The 18821-nt window shown below is 42.7% G+C and overlaps 1 protein-coding gene across 2 annotated transcripts in view; it reads left to right on the top strand.

The window, feature by feature from the left end:
- Nucleotides 1-18821, top strand: part of GRIK1 (glutamate ionotropic receptor kainate type subunit 1) — a gene marked incomplete at both ends in the record, with an annotated part of 174528 nt that overhangs the window by 148825 nt on the left and 6882 nt on the right. For both annotated transcript variants that reach the window (XM_082486716.1, XM_082486715.1), the window contains 4 exons: nucleotides 498-616; nucleotides 4728-4945; nucleotides 10166-10391; nucleotides 14847-15097. In XM_082486716.1, coding sequence (XP_082342842.1) covers nucleotides 498-616; nucleotides 4728-4945; nucleotides 10166-10391; nucleotides 14847-15097 — 814 coding nt within the window. The remainder of the gene's footprint in view (nucleotides 1-497; nucleotides 617-4727; nucleotides 4946-10165; nucleotides 10392-14846; nucleotides 15098-18821) is intronic.

Below are 18821 nucleotides of genomic sequence, written 5' to 3'. Positions count from 1 at the left end.
CGGCAGCCTCACACGGGGAGAGCACGTTTAGCATCCAGTATCTCAGCTACAGACAGCTAACGATGGTTGCCTTTAGAGGGCTGCTACTCCTCCATTATTTTCTAAACGCTTCACCAAGGAGCAGCTACGTGGCTTCCAGCTGCCCCCCTGCCCCTGCAAATGTCTGTCTGTCCATCCACGGTGCAGGCTGGGAAGCCGTGGGGCGTTGCAGCAGCCTCATCCTTGGGGACTTTAACCCGAGCGAGCGTGGCAGGAGTGAGGGACCAGCCCTGTGCTAGATCCGGGACTGTGCAAAGGGCTCCCGGCATCGCAGCGCTGCTCCACAGCTTGCACGAGGCAGCTGTGAGACGTCCCGCGGACAGCCAGCCTTTCAGCTGAGGTTTTCTTTTCCTTGTTTCCTTCATTAACCTCCTCACTTTGTGCGTTGTTCAGCAGGTTTGCTGCCGCTGTGTGTACTCTCTTTGATGTTTACAGATTGTTTCTGTTAACTGCCACAGGTTTACACCATATGAATGGTATAACCCCCACCCGTGCAACCCAGACTCAGATGTGGTGGAAAACAATTTTACTTTACTAAATAGTTTCTGGTTTGGAGTTGGAGCTCTCATGCAGCAAGGTACACCGGTTACATTTCGTTATCGCACACGTCCCACAGTCTGCTCAAGGGCTTCTGTGCTGGTAAACTCCACCCTCTGTAAATGCAGCATATACTGTAAAACCTGATCTCAGAAACTAAGCAATAGAAGAAAGGAAGAAGACGACGTGACACCGCAACTGGGAACAGGCAGAGGAGGGGAACCCGTGAAACCCAGAATAGGGCTGCAGCAGGAGGAAGGAGGGGAAGCATCTGAGAGAAGGGAAGCGACCAGGGACACACGGGAGTTTCTGGAGCTGAAATGTAAAATAATCACAGGAGGGATATGAAATGCTTGATGCTGGAGTTGAGTTTATTGGTATAAGAGGTTTGGCAACAGGAAAATGTTGGGCTCCATCCCAACAGAAACAGTAAGAGCCTTAGCTACCCTAGAAAAACTGTTCTAACTGCCAAACAAAAAAAGATGCTCTTTCTTCAGAAAGGTTGTTAAGTTTGCTGGCATTTGTCAAACATTTTGTCTCAAACCAAAACCAAACCTTTTTTTTTTATGGCTTTTCTGCAGGTATGAGTCCCATCCTTCTGTAAATGCAGCCAACCCTACAAGCATTAACTTAACCCAGTCACAAGTCCCTGTTGCTGATGATTTTGGAAACAGCTGACATTTTACTCAGTTGACAAGGAAGGGCAGTGAAGCTTACTCCATATGGGAAATCAAACAGATATGTGTACTAAACACATTTGTTTATGGCGTGTTTGTTCTAAGGTTTCCAGTTAAATCACTATTCCCCAAAACTGGGGTCCACTGTAAAGACTGAAAATATTTTCTGACAAACATTTCAAGTTGAATCAAAGCCGAACAAAAAAAAAAAAAAAACACCCCATGACAACAACCAAAAAAGCAATTCAGAGGAAAGCCCAGCAGTACCTTGGTATTAAATTTCTAAACATTTAAGTAAGGAATATAAAACCATCTCTGCGTTCATCCAGGTACAGTTTATTCTTCCCTCTTTAACAGACATGAGTAGCAGTTAAAAAAAAAAAATGAGGAGGACTTTTTCCTAGATACAGTTGAGAATAAAATGCACTTGCTTTTATTGGTGCACCAATTTATCAACAGGATGTAGGTCTTCCTCGTAGAAATTACTCTGAAGGAGGTTTGATGGAGGAAGAGCCGTTCCGTTTCGCTTTTTTGTTTTGTATTCCTTCCAATTTATCAGTAGAACACAGGCTGAGGTTTTACAGTATCAGGCAGGTGTGTGTATATAACTGTGGTTGCCCTGTGTGTGAAAGTGCCCCAGGATTCTGTGTTTCGATGTACTGCCTTTTTTGGAGTTTACCATCATCCACAGCAAACTGTGGGATGCAGTGTCTGCTCGTTACCACTACCTTGGGTACATGACAGTCAGCCCCAACCAGACTCTGCTTGTCTTTCAAGAAGATTAAAAACAAAACAAAAGAAAGAAAGAAAGAGAGAGAGAGAGAAAGAAAGAAAGAAAGAAAGAAAGAAAAAACATTTGTAAGGCAACACAAATGTTTCCATGTACAAACTTGTGGTGCGTGTGATTGTAAGTGCATCATCGTTAATGTGAAGAGTTTGAACATGATGTGAATGGTTGTGAAACTCTGCATCTACCGTTACGCTCTTTCTTGTTGGCAGCAGCTCCTTGTTATGCTTGATTGGAAGCCACATGTTATTAAATTTTAAAATGTGATGATCAGACTTTCTCTTTTCTACAGAGCGTGAGCAAAGTCTGGATCAGGATTGGCTGTCATGTCTGCCATAAAAAGGCACTAGAGAGACTTCAGCAAGTATTGTCTCTGACCCCGAGTCTTGCTAGCAACGTTTTTACTTAGATGTTACTTCCCCTGTTTTTCCCCTGAAAGTCTCAGATGTGTTATGCATACTCTGAAAGCATCCAAACAGGGCACATTTCATCCAATCCATTCAGAAAAACTATCACTTTCAGAAAGGCAAGCTATCCATCGGAGCCCCAGTTCAGCCAAGCGATGGGTCAGACCAGGACTATCCCACTAAGGAGGGGGCTTAGGGCAAGGTAGGTGAGCATGGAACAGATATTAGTGCTTTTCCCTGGAATCGAGGCCCTCGAAAAGGTGAATGTTGAAATAATCATGGGAGTGATCAAAAAAGATGCTGGGCTGGCTTGATTCAGCTGGGAGCAGAGTGTGCTCAGCACCTCACAAAAGCAAAACCGTAGCTCACTGCATAATTAATAGGCTCTGGCGTCTTGAGCTTAATTGAACTGAATGTGTTCTGCTGCTTTTTTCACAAACAACTTTTTGCTAGAGAAAATCACAGGAGGTTTGGCATCTCACCCCACAAATTGAGCACACAGGGCTTCTCCGCCTACTCTCTCGTGCCGCCGTAAGGCTGCGCTGGCAGATTTCATGCTTACTTGCTAAGATACCTGCAAGGTGTCTGGCTGTTATGCATTACTGGGATGTATATGTCAGGGCTAGGTATTACATCAGGGTCCAAGTGTAGAAATTATATTTGTATAGCTGTCTAAGCTCAAAAAACATAATACCTTCAGGATGACCTGAATCAGCACTCCTAGAAGCCAGTTTTTGCAGGTCAACCCCAGCTTAGAAATAAACACACACTTCTCCTGAGAGCAACAATACCAAAAAGGAAAGGATTTCATCCTATTGAAAAAAAAAAAAAAAAAAAGATCAGAAAAGCAAGAAAGTACAACAGACCACAAACATAAACTCAGATAGAGCTACAGCTCTTGAAACAACTGGACTCAAAAATTTCAAGTGAGAGTTTCTGTTTTCAGACTGCTTGCTTAATTTGAAATCCGTGCAGCACCAGGGCTGCACAGGGCTGCACAGGCAGAGCATCTGCTCTCACAGTTTGGCAATTCTGTCAACCTACTCAAACCCTTGGGCTATGCTTGGCTTTGACCTTTAAGAGACATGTCTATATGTTTACAAAGCTAAGTTAAATCTGTATGCTGGTTGTTTGGAAAGATCTTACCCTTTTGGTCTTTGCCCCAAAAGTCACATTCAGAGTTTTTGCAAAGTTTGGAAATATTCTCTGTGACATGTAAATTTCTTACACAAATCAATAAATAGCTGGGGAGAGATAATATGTCAACACATTTTTCCAGTCATAGAAATACGTTTGTCACACGAAAAGCTTTATGTGCGGAGATCTCCGTTCACAGGCATTTAAGTACTTTCTTAAGTCCATCCTTCATCAACAAAATAATTATGCAAAGGCTTAACTTTGCAGTCAAAAGTATTCAAGTGGCTGTCTGAGTGCTTCGCTGAACCAGATCCTTGAATCCTACCTAAGGAGCTAAGTTCAGTGGGGACACCTCTAGAAAAAACAGCATAAAACTTGCATCCAAATGCTTAGAAATGCGAGTACCTGTGGGGCTTAAATACAGCTTGTCTGAGCTGTTTAGAAGCCATTTCAGTACACTTAACACCCACCTGTGCTGTCCTCTGGGGTTTTATGACAATGGCAGTTCACTTTGTTGGTGTGACATGCAGGCAGATCTGCTAAAACCTTCTCAGCAAGAATGAGCGTTAAATACGCTGTACAGAACTACGTCCATTAACCCTTTGGATTTTCAAACCGTAATAAGACGTATTCTGGGTTCTGAGCTCAGGTTCCTGCAGGTTGATGAGTTCACTGGAACCATAATGATCTCTCTGTTTCTGCTTAGGTATGTCGATAGGATGCACAGGGCAGGTTTCTCTTGTAAGGAGTTTCTGCCAGGTAGCAGGATAGCGTTCTGCTAAAGATGTCTGATTGAAAAATTGATTATGATATACTGGTGAAAAAGGATTCAGGAAACAGACAAAAATACTAGTATAGCTCGCTGGGGATGTAAGAGGTTAATATCACAATGAGCGTTAGCTCAGAGATATAATGGGGCTTAGACCCGAGGATAATTCCATTTGTCATGTATCATGGCATACATCCCCTTCACAGTGTGTTACCATTATAAATGTTAGCTGTGCATCTGTGAGATTATTGTTTAAATCATTTTATCATGCTACAGCTCATAAAAACATTCTGTGCCTAAGAACAGTCTGTGGTATCAGGAAAGGCATTTTTCAGCAGCTTTTTAATATGATTGTTTTGATGATATTGTAACAGGATCAGAGCTGATGCCCAAAGCTCTTTCTACCAGAATAGTTGGAGGAATATGGTGGTTTTTCACCTTAATCATAATCTCATCCTATACTGCCAACCTGGCTGCCTTCCTGACCGTGGAGAGGATGGAATCCCCCATCGATTCAGCAGATGATTTGGCAAAGCAAACCAAGATAGAATACGGGGCTGTTAGAGATGGATCCACAATGACCTTCTTCAAGGTAAGATGGCATCAGCCAGCTCTGTACAGTCAGACTGACTCATGGCCCTCCAGCGATAAATGGTGAGGCAGAATCACAACACTTAGAAAGATTAGTGTAATAGGTATCCATTGAGGATTCTTCACCAATATTAATGTGAAAGACAGGAGATTTTTCCCCAAGACATATGGAGAAACAATCTGATGCTGTACTGCTGTAAGGGGCAAACCTGTGCCTTTGATGGGAGAATCTGAAGGGAACCAGGACATGGATGTGGGGACATTCTGCTCCAGGTTATTTCTCAGGGGGATCTCGGCTTCTTACAACCACTTGGCTAAGATTACTTCTGGAGGTCACGTTTGCACCAGAAAAATACTGCAGGCAGTCAAAGTGCGAGGTTTTCTGTCCCTTTTTTAAAATGGTTCATGGTCAATATTACACAGACTATTAATGTACGGGCCACATACACACATGAACAGATCTGTAAGTAAAAGATCGTTTTCTGTGGCTAATTGCTTTGTAGATAACTGCATTCTTTCTTTTTTTTTTTCACTATTAGTATTAATTACATACAAAATGGGTTAATCTCATAAAATGTCAACGTAAAAGCCAACAAGCTATAAATATAGCTTATACGCACAAAAATCCTGTGACAATTAGAATTAATTAGCAGCTTCATTGGTAGTCTCAGCAGGGAAGTTAAGCACTGAATGAACTGGTGTCATGCTTTTCACTGCAGCATCTAGGAATGGTGTTTATGGATAGACAAATATGCCTTTGAAGAGGATGAGGCACCATGGGGAAGCAGCACGTGGGGCAAAATAGTACTCGTGCCACATGTATGTGCAGGAGTGAGCAGCTTCAGCCCCCGGTGCTGAGAGCCCCAGCCCCTGCTGCTCCAGCCTGAGCTTCAGCCACAAACCCTCCTGCTTCCACGCGGGGCAAAGTGCTTCTGCACACACAGACAAAAGGGATCGTGGCTAAAGTATTTGGGTCATCCCTCGAAACGAATAATGCTCATCAAGGCTGTTTCAATCATGTAATAGATGAGATGGTAGGCTATCCCTGATGGAGCTGTCAAGGGTGGACTGCCCTTGTACTGGCTCTCCTGTGGCTGAATGGAAATGCTTCCATGCTGAAAGAAATGCACAAAAACTACAGCATTTCTCAGAGTCTCATTATAGTCAGTTCTTGAAATGATGAGCTGACATTTCTATTAAGTTGTGCTGGGAAACCCAGCTGGAGATAATCCTGGAAACTGCGTAAGGCAAGTGCTGGACTCTCGTCAGGAATATAAACAGCCTGTGCCACCTCCTGAAGGACTCTAGGAAACTCCCTTGATCTGAGAGCTCTCCACTGCCCAGTCACTCTCATTGCTACTCTGAAGTCATATTCGGTGTCAGAGAGAAATCTTCAAAACCTGTTGCTTCTATGTTTTTTTCAGAGGAAAGAGATTTTCAATTTTAGCGTGAGAATTTCAGAACAGATTTCTAGAGCTATTCCCAGCTTTACACTGATTTTTTTGCACCATTTATCCCTGAAGTTAAAATTCGTAGGGTTAAAAGAATGTAAGCCTTTAAAAAAAGGTTTCAGACAAAGTGACTAAATATTTATATGCTATACATGGTAGCTTACTTGTGTCTGACACATACGTGTACACAAACACAAGTGAAAGAACACTAGTATTTGTACAGAATGGAGATGGATTCTCTGTTAGAGTGAAGGTGACAGTGAAAGATGCATGAAAAATACAATTTATCACACTTGTAAACCAGCGAGACACACACAGTGTTTGGTGTTATTATTTTCATTACAGAAGCCCTTCAAGTTCCTCACAAGATTAGGATTTCTTTATGCTGTCCAAAACTTACAAAAAAATCACAGAGTAGGGCTCTGTACGACAAATATGACATGCGTATGTATGCAAAAGGAAGACTGTGTGCTCTGTGAGGGCACGACTTTGCTTCTCTTGGACTGTAAAATACTGCATATACTTCTTGAGCTAAGTAAGCGCGCACACACACCCCCACCCCAGTGAGAGACCTGGGAATCAGGAGAAGGCAGGAGTGAGGCTTTCTGGGCAGCAGCTACTCCCATTCTCGCGCTGCACGTGCATCACTGTATAGTTTAAGAAACAGCACCTTTGCCACAACGGTTCTAGAGGAAACACCTGAAGTAACTCTGCCTTTCTGGGGAGCTGTGAAGTCCTGACCTGGCCTGGACAGTTTCCGCTGAGGTGCCCCATGCCGTGACGGACTCTGGGAGAAGCCCAAAGCCCAGCGGTACCCCCCAACAGCCATGCCCCTGCGATTCGAGGGCTGGGGGAGCTGAGTTGGGGTGAAAGGTGCTTTTCATGATGGACAGCCTGTGCTGCAGAGACAGTCCTGCCACCTGGGACTGCTGATGTGATGGGGACAGGGAAAGGGAAAGGAGGAATCAGCACGACCAGGTGCAACAGCAGTTAAAATGTCCTGCAGGAGTGTAGCGCAGGGTTGGGTTGCATTAAGGAAGGGTCATTATTTCAAGTGCTTCCTGAGTTGCAAGATTTGATTCATCTAAGGGCTACGCCCAGTACTTAAACCAAGAAATGCCAAGAGAAACAGCAGACTCCTTCAGACCAACATTTTTTTAAAGCAAAACTGAGGCACTCCAGGTGTTCCTCACTATGGAGGAGAGAGGAACAAGAGAGTGCTAGTCATGTAGGACATGAGATGCAAAGACCAGATAAGTCTGATTTTCAGGACTACAAGAGACACACATAGCAAAAGGAATTCTGAAAATATCAAGTGCAGAAAAAGACCCTGGCAGGAAGCAAACTCTGAAGAGCTTTGGTTTAGGACTTTGTGCTTAAAGTAGCAGCAGGAACCCCCTGAAAGATGATATTACACAATGTACCTGCTGGATGGGATGCAGGATGGGAACCATACAAGAAAAGCAAGGCACTTCCACTGCTTTTCTGAAACCTCTATTTGCATTTATTCAAACTTACATCACTTTTTAGTCTTGTTTATAATGCCTATACTAACAACTGTGGTTTTCCACAATGCCTTACACTAGTATCCCTGTTGTAATAGTATACCCAGGAAAAACTAGTGCTAAAGAGGCAGTGTTTTCAAGTAAGTTTTTGCAGAGACTATACCTTCTAGCCAGGTCGTGGAGGGAATGAGAACAAAAGGAATTTAAATTATTGGGGGGGGGAGGGAAAGGAGTTCTGACTTTGAAGGAACCTCAGAGTCAGCCTCCTCCCTGTACCCAGATCCCAGATCTAGCCACACCAGATGAAAATACACAGAAAACAGGGCCTGGACAGTTAAGGAGTGCTCCAGCGAGGGGATGGAGTTCTAGGCAGGCGAGCCAGCAGGATCTCAGGCAGGATTCACCATCTGTGTGCATGTCCCAATTTGGGAAAAGTCCAACTGAAGGCAAGATGTTTCACATCCACAAATAGTGACACACACATATTTCTCCAGTCTGCTGTCCTGCTCTGTTTTCAACACATCTATAAATCTTCCATTGCTTTCTTGCCCTTCTGTGATAATAGATCTTAATCTCACGTTACAACTCTTGCCAGCTCTTACCTTCTGATGTGTAGACATGTTTCCACTGAAATCAATGACAATTCAAAGGCCAGAATTTGGCATATGATCTATCCTGGAACACACACACAAAAAAAAGGGAGCTGGCAAGTCAAGAAGCAAAGATCTTTCTTTCAAACTCGCCTGAATAAGGAATACACCTTTCCAGTGAATTCAATATACGACTCAATCATAAATATTAACAATTTAAAAAAATATTCCCAACTCAGCTGTTAAAATTGTTTCTACTAGTAAAGAGCCACTTAACCATCTTCAAAGTTTAGTGGCATCCTGTGGCTCACCAAACTTAGGAGGAATTCAGGTGACATTCGCAAGTGTTGAATTTACAGATGAAGCATATTAACATTTAAAGCTCAAAGAACCAGAAAATCAACTTCTCACAGGAGTCCCCCAGACACTGGTGTTTAATAAGCACATATGATCTCCACACAGTGAGCCTAAAATCAGCTATGATAGCTAAAAGCTGAAGATGGGGCCCGTGAAGGAAGTGAGGATGTACTGCCCAGAACTGAGGAAACATAAAGTGTGTGGAGGACCTTCAATTCATATTTACATTAAAAAGTTGGTTTGTGTGTTCCTGGTTTGTGCTAGGCCGCGGCACAGAGTAGTTCATCAGTGGTTGGCTTTACCATCTTGAGACAAAATTGTTTCTATTGACAGTTTCTAATGGTCCAGCTGTCTGTAGGTTTACCTTGATATTTAATCCAAAAGTGACATCGTGTGCCCGATGTTGTTTGAGAGCACACAAGGAAGAGAGGGGTTTAATCATGTCAGTACTGTGCGAGCGCTTGAAGGTTTTTTGGTTTGTAGGTAGCACATCTTGAGGGTAGCAGGCACAGGGCTCCAGCATGTCCTTGAGCAGGTCTGGTTTTTCTTTTCATATCCTCCAACAATGGCAGAAATGGCAATAAGGGGACACCGGCACTGCCTTTCCCTGCAGGGTGCCTGGGTCCCTCACAGGCTCCCACAGCAGGGGGAAAGGAGTGGGGAGGAAGGGATGTTCAACAGTGTAGAGGAGCAGCTGGGTCTTCTGGTATCCCTCTTCCCTGTGCAGCTGGGCATTGACAGGGGACACGTACACACTCCTTCCAGCAAACTACCCCTTAAATTCAGTGGGAGAAGGGTGAAGTCCTTAAGTCTGATTGCAATGGAAAGCAGAAAGCAGAAGTTTGCTTAGAAGCCGCTTTGGGCTTGTTTCTCAAGCTTTATCCTTGAAGTACATGACTTCTAGGCAAGTGATAATAATACAAAAGAGTCAGTAGCTTATTCATCATTAGGTTTTTGGAGCAGCGTGTTTGCCCTGATGGGCAGAAGCTCTGCTTCTGAGTGCAACTGTTTCCAGCTGCACAACTTTAGCTGGGTTATGTGCTGTAATCCATGTAAAAGCATTAACCCCCAAAAAACTTCAAAGTCCTTCAGAGTCGTGCCGGTAATGAAGTTCCTGGCACTGCAAAGGAAGTAAATAGAGATTCCTCAGCGTAAAGCAGAGTAAGAGAGAAAGGCTGCAGGAAGGAAAAACCCCGCTGCCAATTCTCTTCTGTTAATGATGTGCTATTGGCATCGGTCACCACAGAAGGCTGAGGAATATTTTACAAGTGTAATTTGTGTGCTGGTGTGATTCTGTGCCCTCATTTTCCCTCCTTAGAAATCCAAAATATCAACATATGAAAAGATGTGGGCGTTCATGAGCAGCAGGCAGCAGACAGCACTGGTGAAGAACAATGATGAGGGAATCCAGCGCGTGCTCACAACAGACTATGCTCTGCTAATGGAGTCGACCAGCATAGAGTACGTGACTCAGAGAAACTGCAATCTCACCCAGATCGGGGGGCTCATTGACTCGAAAGGCTACGGCGTGGGAACCCCTATTGGTAAGATGCTTTCCAGCACAGGTGTTGCGGAGCACACCCAGCAATGTCCATTTCAGAAGTTTAGATGGCCATTTGAATCATGTCCTAGTCTTTCGGAAACTTTTCTCATCGAAACAGACCCTAGGAGCCTCCTTTGAGGCAAAACATCTACTCTTGCCCTGCTCATCCGCAGGGCAGCAGTCTCTGCAAGCAGGAGGCAATATAGCACTGCAGGCTGCATCTGCAGAACAAGGCCGAGTGACCTGCTTGCCTTCTGGCGCATCCCATTCGTAGCAAACTGGGTATCCTCCGTGCTGCTCGAGGTGCAAGTCGCCCTACTGAAATTCAGTTTGGTTTGAGAAACCGGGTAGCGTCTCTGAGAAAGTGGAAGTGGTCAGGATAAATGTTATGTCCAATGTATGCATCCCAAAGAAAGCTGCATGAAAGGAGATGAGTTTCCGATCTATTTCATGACCTCAGAGCAACACATAAGACCAATGAGAAGCAGTTGCAAAATTCTGCATCTGCATCAGGGATTTCAGTGAGCAGAGTCTTAAGGCTCTCAATCTCTGTGAACTCTTTCCAGTAGACCTTTTCTAGCACATCTGGTGTCCTTTTCAAGATTTTCTAATTGTAGAAAATTAGAAAGAGTGTCAGGTTTTTTTGTGCTGTGTTCTTGTGAATAATCAGCACTGGGCAAACAGACCTTTTCCCTGTATAATATATGTCTCCATACTGCTCACATATGCATTTTCCATGCTATGCTCAGTTAATAGCTATGCAATTTTATTGTCTTCTGGGGAATTATTCAAGGCAATATCAGTTTACGTAGATATAACAGGTGAAGTATTTGCTCCACCAGTTGCTTGGCAGACCAGATGTAAATAAAGGAGAAACACCGCTGCACTTTGAACTGTGATTCTTTATGCTACTGAGTACCTCAGACAGATTGTCATATAGATAACATTTTAAGTATACTTTTTCCCCTGACTATGTGAGAACAGCCTTCTCACCCTGAGGAAAATGATACAAAAGCTATAATCCCTAATAAAGACAAATGTATGGCAAGAGTTTCGTTGCAGTTATAAAGCTGCCACACTTTAAACCAAGAACAATGAAGGAGTAATTGGAACAGATGGTAATCCTCAGAGAGAGTGCATCCATTGGAAATACAGCTGTGAAATATATTTATAAGATGTTTCTTGTATGATAAATGTGCCTTAATTTTTTTCTTAAGGAAAACCAGCAAAATTCAGGGGAATAGATATCTCCAAGCACTGTGGAATAATTCAGTGCCACCAGGCATCTTAAATTCTGAAACAATTGATTTCATAAACAAGATAAGTTGTGGAGATCCTTTCACTCTTCAGATGGATCCTAAAGGCTCTGTTATTTTTCTCATAGCGTTCAAGACTATCGATTGAAGAAACTGTATGGAAAAAAAAAAAAAGACGACTTGTCTGTGGGTTAACACCAAAGTTTCAGCAAGTCTTAACTGGACTGCATTTGTTCCTTCAGGAGAATGCACAACCGCATGGCTAGGGTTTGCAGCAGTGAAAGTATGCCTCGCACTCCAAAATTTCCAGTGAATGAGCTGAATATCATCACTATTTGGCTCCCAAAGAAACAGGAAGGAGAATTTTTGAAAGTTCTGTGAAATGTACTATTTTATCAGTGCATCTTCTGCAAGTAAAAAACTGCACATATAGGCTGTCTTCCTGCTTCTTTGTGCTGAGTGAGGATAAAGGGGATTTAGGTGTATCAAAACCCACCTCCATTTATGTTTACTACAGAGATGATGTGTCACAGAGAGGAGGGCTCTCATCAGATTCTTGGTAAAGACCATTACTAACAAAAAATCTGCAGCAATGGTTGGTGGTGAACTTAATGCACTCTGGAAACACTGCTGTAGTGAAGGCACCTCTAAGTAAAACCAATGCAAAACATCACTCTGCGAGGAGTCTGGCTGAAGAAAGGAACATTATTATATATGTCTGGACAGGTATTAATTCCAGTATCACTGCCAGTGCTGATGCTAGTAATTCTAACACTAAAGCTATTACCAGTTACTTGGGAGACTGCTAAGAAAGTAGATAGATGCATTTCTTGGCCTGAGAGGTAGGTTGTTAATAGCTCAGAGGCCATAAATGATATGCTGAATATTCAAAGAGGTAGAGATGGATTTGTGTGCGGTTTTAGTGCTCACCAATAAAGCATCGCCAATCCAGCACTTCAGGCCCACTTGACAAACTTTAGAAATGCACGTAGAGATATAGATGTACCTGTTACTCTCAAGATGAATTGCGATAATCCTGCTGGCAACCTAAACATGGCAAGAAAGAATGAACGTCCCCACAAATCCTGCGTTGTGACTTAGGCTGCTTCACTTTACTGAACAGCTATGTCCTTTCAGACAAGGGAAAATAGATGAGTCCTATAATCTAAGAGACTCCAGCTAGCAGGGCAACAAACCTCTCCTAAGGTAGAAACAATTCTGCTCTTTCTTCTGAGAGGCGCTGCTGTTTTCAGCGGTAATAATTCACTTCTCAGTGTAAAGACAGTTCGGAAGGTATTTCTGGTTTGTTGTCTGTCATGCTTATTTTTGGTTCTTTAATAGCATGCATAGAAATCATCTATTCTTACAGCAGGCGTATTTTCCTTTCAAAGCTGGCTACCTCAAGCAGTGGCTGCTGATTGCTGGCTTTCCAGATGGACTTTGTATAATCTGACACATGTCTCTTGGCATCTGTGGTCACAGCATGTCCTAGCGCTGGCAGTAAGATACACTGAAAAATAGCTGAGTGTTGGCGCAACAGATGAAGAACCGCAATGTTTTTCACACTGATTCTCCGCAGACAATGCTGCGGGCTGAAGGAAATGGAAAGCAGAGAGGGGACTTGTATTCATGGTTCAATTATTTTTAATAATGTCCTGCACACCAATATAAGAAAGAAAACTGAAGCTGTGAGGCCAAATTTCCAAGGCTCTTTAGATGCATAAAGACACAAAAGTGGTGCCTAGTGAGATTTTTCTTAAGTGTCCATGTCTATGTATACCACACAATCACTGAGATTCTGGCACATGTTCTGCCTTAAAAGTTTGTTTACCTTAATTTGATTTAGAATTGCAACTGCTTTAATTTGCAGCAAGATGTGACTTTCGGTGAAATTACAGCTTAAGAAAACAATCTTATTAATGTGCTAAGGGAGAGGAAAGGATGGAGGGTAGTTAGCTACATGGACAAAAGACTGGCTGGACTTGATGATCTTAAAGGTCCCTTCCAACCTAGACAATTCTGTGATTCTATGACACTGTATTTCAGCCCAGACACTAAACACTTCCAACTGTAGGAAGTCCAACATGGCAGGATTTGAGGGCACATATATGCCTTCAGAGCCAAACAGCTTTTCTTGTAAGCCGCTCCTGCTTGTTCTCATAAAGTCCTTGCCCCGTAAAGAAAAGTCACTCTCGCAATGCCAAACCCACCTCCCACTTGTCTATTATAATTAATAAGAGGATTGCTGCCATTATTGTTGAGAACTTCAGCTTCTGGCAACGTGGGAAAAGATAGTTGGTAGCAATTTCCTTTAAGTAGGTGCTGCTCCAGAAGTGGGGCAATGGCGAAGCCTCTCCCTTGTCCCCCTTTAGGGCTACATGCTTGTGCTTCTGCAAGAGCACAGGATGGCTGAAGGGACTTGCAGGTGGCAGAGATTTTTTGGAAGATGAAGATCCAGAGCCCAGCACGTGAGAGGCAAACCTAGACAGATTGTACTGCCCAACGTGACCCCACTATTTGCCAGACACTGTACAGGCCCATTAATTCTGCTGAGCCTGTAGGCACATCATTTAGCAAGCTGCTGGCCTGCAAATAAAAAGCAGGAAATAGTTGCTCTTTTCAGCTCGCAATGCCAATATTGTTGCAAGTCACGGGAAAAAAGACTCGGCCGCCTTGTGTTCTTCTAAGCTGTGAGGTAGCTGAAGTGGGGTTGTGGGCTTATGCAGGTATAAATGAGGAGAGAATGTATCTGACTGACTGTGGGCTTTTCTTATGCAGCAACTCGTTTTACATGCAGTAGGAAAAATAAGCAGATGTTGAAGTAAATAGAAGAGATGCAAAGCAGAAAGTCTCAAAGGATGCTCAAAGCAATATTCAAACATGATATGGAGGAATTACTTAGCAAGGAAACCCACTGCCAAGGCTTAAATAAACCTCAGTAGGAGACCCTAGAAATCATAATGAATTCTCAAACAAATAACCACACCGAAGGAGCCTTCTGCTTTCCAGTCCCCAGGGCAGACAGCAACAGTCAGTCAGTCTTCTTCCCCCTTCCAGCCGAAGAGAAACCCAGGCTTTCTAACTGGAATAATCAATCTTGTGATAAGGGAGCACTTTTTCTTCTGAGAGCAGCGGCTTGTTCCCTCCCTGCTTCCGCTTTGCTGCAACCAGCACTGACAGGTCTTGTTCTCACCTTGCAGGGTCTCCTTACAGAGACAAGATCACCATCGCCATCCTCCAGCTGCAGGAGGAGGGAAAGCTGCACATGATGAAGGAAAAGTGGTGGCGAGGCAACGGCTGCCCCGAGGAGGACAGCAAAGAAGCCAGCGCTCTCGGGGTGGAGAATATTGGGGGCATCTTCATAGTGCTCGCTGCAGGGCTTGTTCTTTCGGTGTTTGTAGCCATTGGTGAATTTATATATAAATCAAGGAAAAACAGCGATATTGAGCAGGTGAGTCATCCGTTTCCAGCTTGCTTATGTTGCTGGGAGGCTGAGGTTTGGGGATGTGGAGGTGACTGCATTATGAGTCTCTTTGCTGGAGTGCAGATTTTGTATTGCTGAACTCTCACCATGTGTTTCTGGCACTAAAGACAAATAATTTATTAAAAAGAACAGGGAAGTACCTCACCCACGGTCCAATTAGTGCTGTTTAGTATGGCAGTGCAGAACAAGAGCAATTAATTTCTCAAACAGTTTCTGCTTGATCTTTAAGACTTCAAGTATAATTTATGTTGGAAAGGAATAAAACGCAACTGTTTTGTTTTTGTTTTTTTTTTTTTTTAATATATATGGCATTAGCATCAGCCCTTTGAGTAACAACAAGAATGTACTTCCAAATCCCCAAGTGTAATTTTCATCTTGCTCTAGAAAGCATTTTTTCACTTCAAAGCAGAGAAACCTACTGAAAGGTGATGGATGCCACAATAAAGTAAGATTATGTAGCCAAAGAAATTCTGGTTATAGCTCCACTGAAGCATAATGAGCAATTTAAAAGGGCAGAGGGAAGCCAAAGGAAATGCTGTGTATAAACCATGTCTTGAGTATTACAGCAGTTTGTGAGATAGAATCAGTCACTAAAATAGAGAGTAAACTCCTGTCTACTGGACTACCAGCCGCTGTGAAAGAAACACAGCATGAGCAGCAACTCAGGGTCTGTTCTCGAAGTTGTCTGCCAACCCTCTTACTCTGACAGCCTTCCCTGGTGCCGCTTTGGTTCTGGCCATCTCCCAGACCCTGATGTAGTCCTGTTTGGCTCAAATGCTATAGGTGCCCTGATCCTTTCCACTTCAACAGGACTTATTGTAGGGACGAGGGTCACATTACACTGCAGGATGGGTGACCCCTGACGCAATCACCAAGAGGTGGGTTCGTATCACCTAACTTCAGGTTTCTAGACACGAGGCTTCTACTTTGAAGCAAGTTGTTTAAGCTCCCTTTGCCCTTTTAGATGGGAAAAGCAGGAGCTTTTCCATGGGCAATTCATTGTCTTCATCCAAGGTGTAATCCTGCAAGGCTGACGACATAAATGCCAGAAATGACTGTTGAGAAAGAGAAACTTAATGAAGGCAGCGGGGGTGAGTAGGAGGAGAAGGAGAACATTTTGAACTCAGTCTCAGAGGTGCAGTTTACACTGCATACAACGGCGGTGCTGGATGGTGAGAGGGATTGACACCTGAATGAAAATAAGCAGCCAGGGCTGACAGCCTCAAGAGGAGAGTCACATCTGATTTTGGATAGGATAAATCACCTGTATCTCCTTGCTGCGGGGAAGGGATCACTGTAAGCTGAGGCTACATGCCTGCTGTTCAGACAGCTGGAAGTAAGCTGAATCCTACCATGCATCTTCATTTTCCAAATGGCAATTACTGTTGTTTTGCATCCATGACACCTAATGCCAATGTCAGTGGACTTGGTCCTCACAGTATCCTGCAGGTGAGGGCAGCTCCGGACCCTGCAGACATTTCGACGAGTGTCTGAGCAAGATCTCGTTAAAGGCAAAGGCACAGTCTGTGAAGAGATGCAGTTCATGTGGAGCAATTTTGCAGGCCATATTAACCAAAGGGTCCTTGTTTTGGAATAAGTCAGAGATAAAGGATGAATGTATTTTGCACATATTGCAGCTTTCAGATAGCACTATAACCCTATAGAAAAATTTTAACACAAAATGCATAAAGAGTGTATCAATATCTTTGCTTCATTCGTGTCTCAGGAGATCTTTCATTCAAATATGTCTTGGAAAACAGTTGCATGTAATTAAAATGTTTAATATAAATGCTAACATGGTGCAGAATAACCTGGAAACTCTTCAGGAGTCTGGGAAATGCAATGCATTCCTGAAGTCATAATTAAAGTAGACCTAAAGCTTTACATCGTGAAGGCATGTTAATTTGCTTAGCAATATGTTGAGTGAATAACATAGTATTCAGGGGTACATATATACATATACCATATCTGAAACTATACTACTGGTTCACAGCAATATGTTGCTTATTATAAGCAGTCTCCTAATAATTAAAATCTTTAAGTCGGTTAATGTGGCAAAATCATACTTCTTTTCCAGAGGTAATTTTACAGAGTAGAATATCAGCGATTCCAGTGTTACCTTCTGATTTCTCTGTTGGTTTTATTTTTGTTCTGGTGAAATAAGAAGCGTAGACAGAAAATGCTATACAGTGTATATTATCACTAAGCTAATCCAAAGCATGAGTTGAATACAATCTATGACTTTTCTGTTTCCATAAATAGAATCTCTTTTGATTTAAATAGCTTTTGAATCTCATTCTCGTGTTCGTTTTTAATTTTACTTCTTTCATTTATTTATTTTCTCCATTTTTCTTTTCTTGCATGCAAGGCCTTTTGTTTCTTTTACGGACTACAATGTAAGCAAACCCATCCGTCCAACTCCACCTCTGGCACCACCTTATCTACGGAGTTAGACTGTGGCAAGTTAATCCGAGAGGAGCGAGGGATTCGAACACAGCCCTCAATTCACACTGTGTAGTCAGGAAAGAAAAAAGGTGTGTCCCATGGAAAGCATTAAACTTAAACAGTACACATAAAGGCAAAGGTTGTACTCACCAACACGTAGTTAATGACTTCAAAGTGCCTCTTGCTTCAGCAGGAGATAAGCTTATCTAACACAAATTGTCAAAGTCCTGGAAATCTGGGCAGTTTAAATGCATATCACAGAAAATAATTATACCTACAACATAGAGTGAGTGCAACAGACTGTAGTGGATTTTAAGAATTATCACAGTCTCTGTCCACAATTGTTGTCTTGTCATTTCATGGGGTAATTCACCTTTTTCAGGTAAGAAAAATTATTTAACTCCTTTTCATCTCCTACCAAACCTGAGTAAACTAATGGCAGTCTCATTACTAAAAGCATGGAGAAATATTTTGCATGGTCTCTGCCAAAGCATTCAGCAAGTGGGGCAGGCAGTTCTTTATAAACCTCAGAAAAGAACCTGCAGGGCTCCATTAACTTTCTGAACCCCTATTATAAGCAGCCAGAGATTTTTAGCTGGCATATCTTATTCCCAGTGTCAATATTTAATGAATTTTAATTCATCCATTTAAAATTCATTAGGCAAAGCCTCCAAGTAACTATCATAGCACAAAATCATATCTATCAGTTAAATTTTATGCCATGTAACCATTAACATTTAAGAACATATTCAACAAAAGCACCCTCAGGCACCCCCAGTATATACCTTTCACAGAATAACTCTGACGCGGCTTGAGCAATTCATGATGTTTACTATTGTAAGGCTTTGTAACGTAGAAAGCTCCTTTATGGCAAAATCGTGATATCAATTTATATCAAACAGTAAAGCCTTGGCATTGCTTTGCATCTTGAAGTGCACAAGGAAACTTTTGTGTAGGATGTTGGTACTGAATTTTTTTTCTACCCTGGAAGCGTAACAGTTTGTCTTCCTCTAGTCTTCAGCTAGTCTGGGGACTGACAGGGCAGGAGACAATGGACTGGATCTGTTGTTGCCTCCAAAAACATATGACAGCAATTTGAGGTACACAAAATGTACAGAAATGCCAGCTGGTAGGATGTCATGAACCGTGGCAAACAACCGTGTTTTCAAAACCTGATTACTTTTTATCTGTATTTCATTATAACCCAGCTTACCACCAGTTTCACCAATTCATTTCCCACCCCTCA

The sequence above is a fragment of the Vanellus vanellus genome, assembly GCF_965231255.1.
Source record: "Vanellus vanellus genome assembly, chromosome: 1".
Taxonomy (NCBI): domain Eukaryota; kingdom Metazoa; phylum Chordata; class Aves; order Charadriiformes; family Charadriidae; genus Vanellus; species Vanellus vanellus.
Note: the sequence above shows the minus strand (reverse complement) of the source record. Positions and strands in the feature narration are given on the sequence as shown.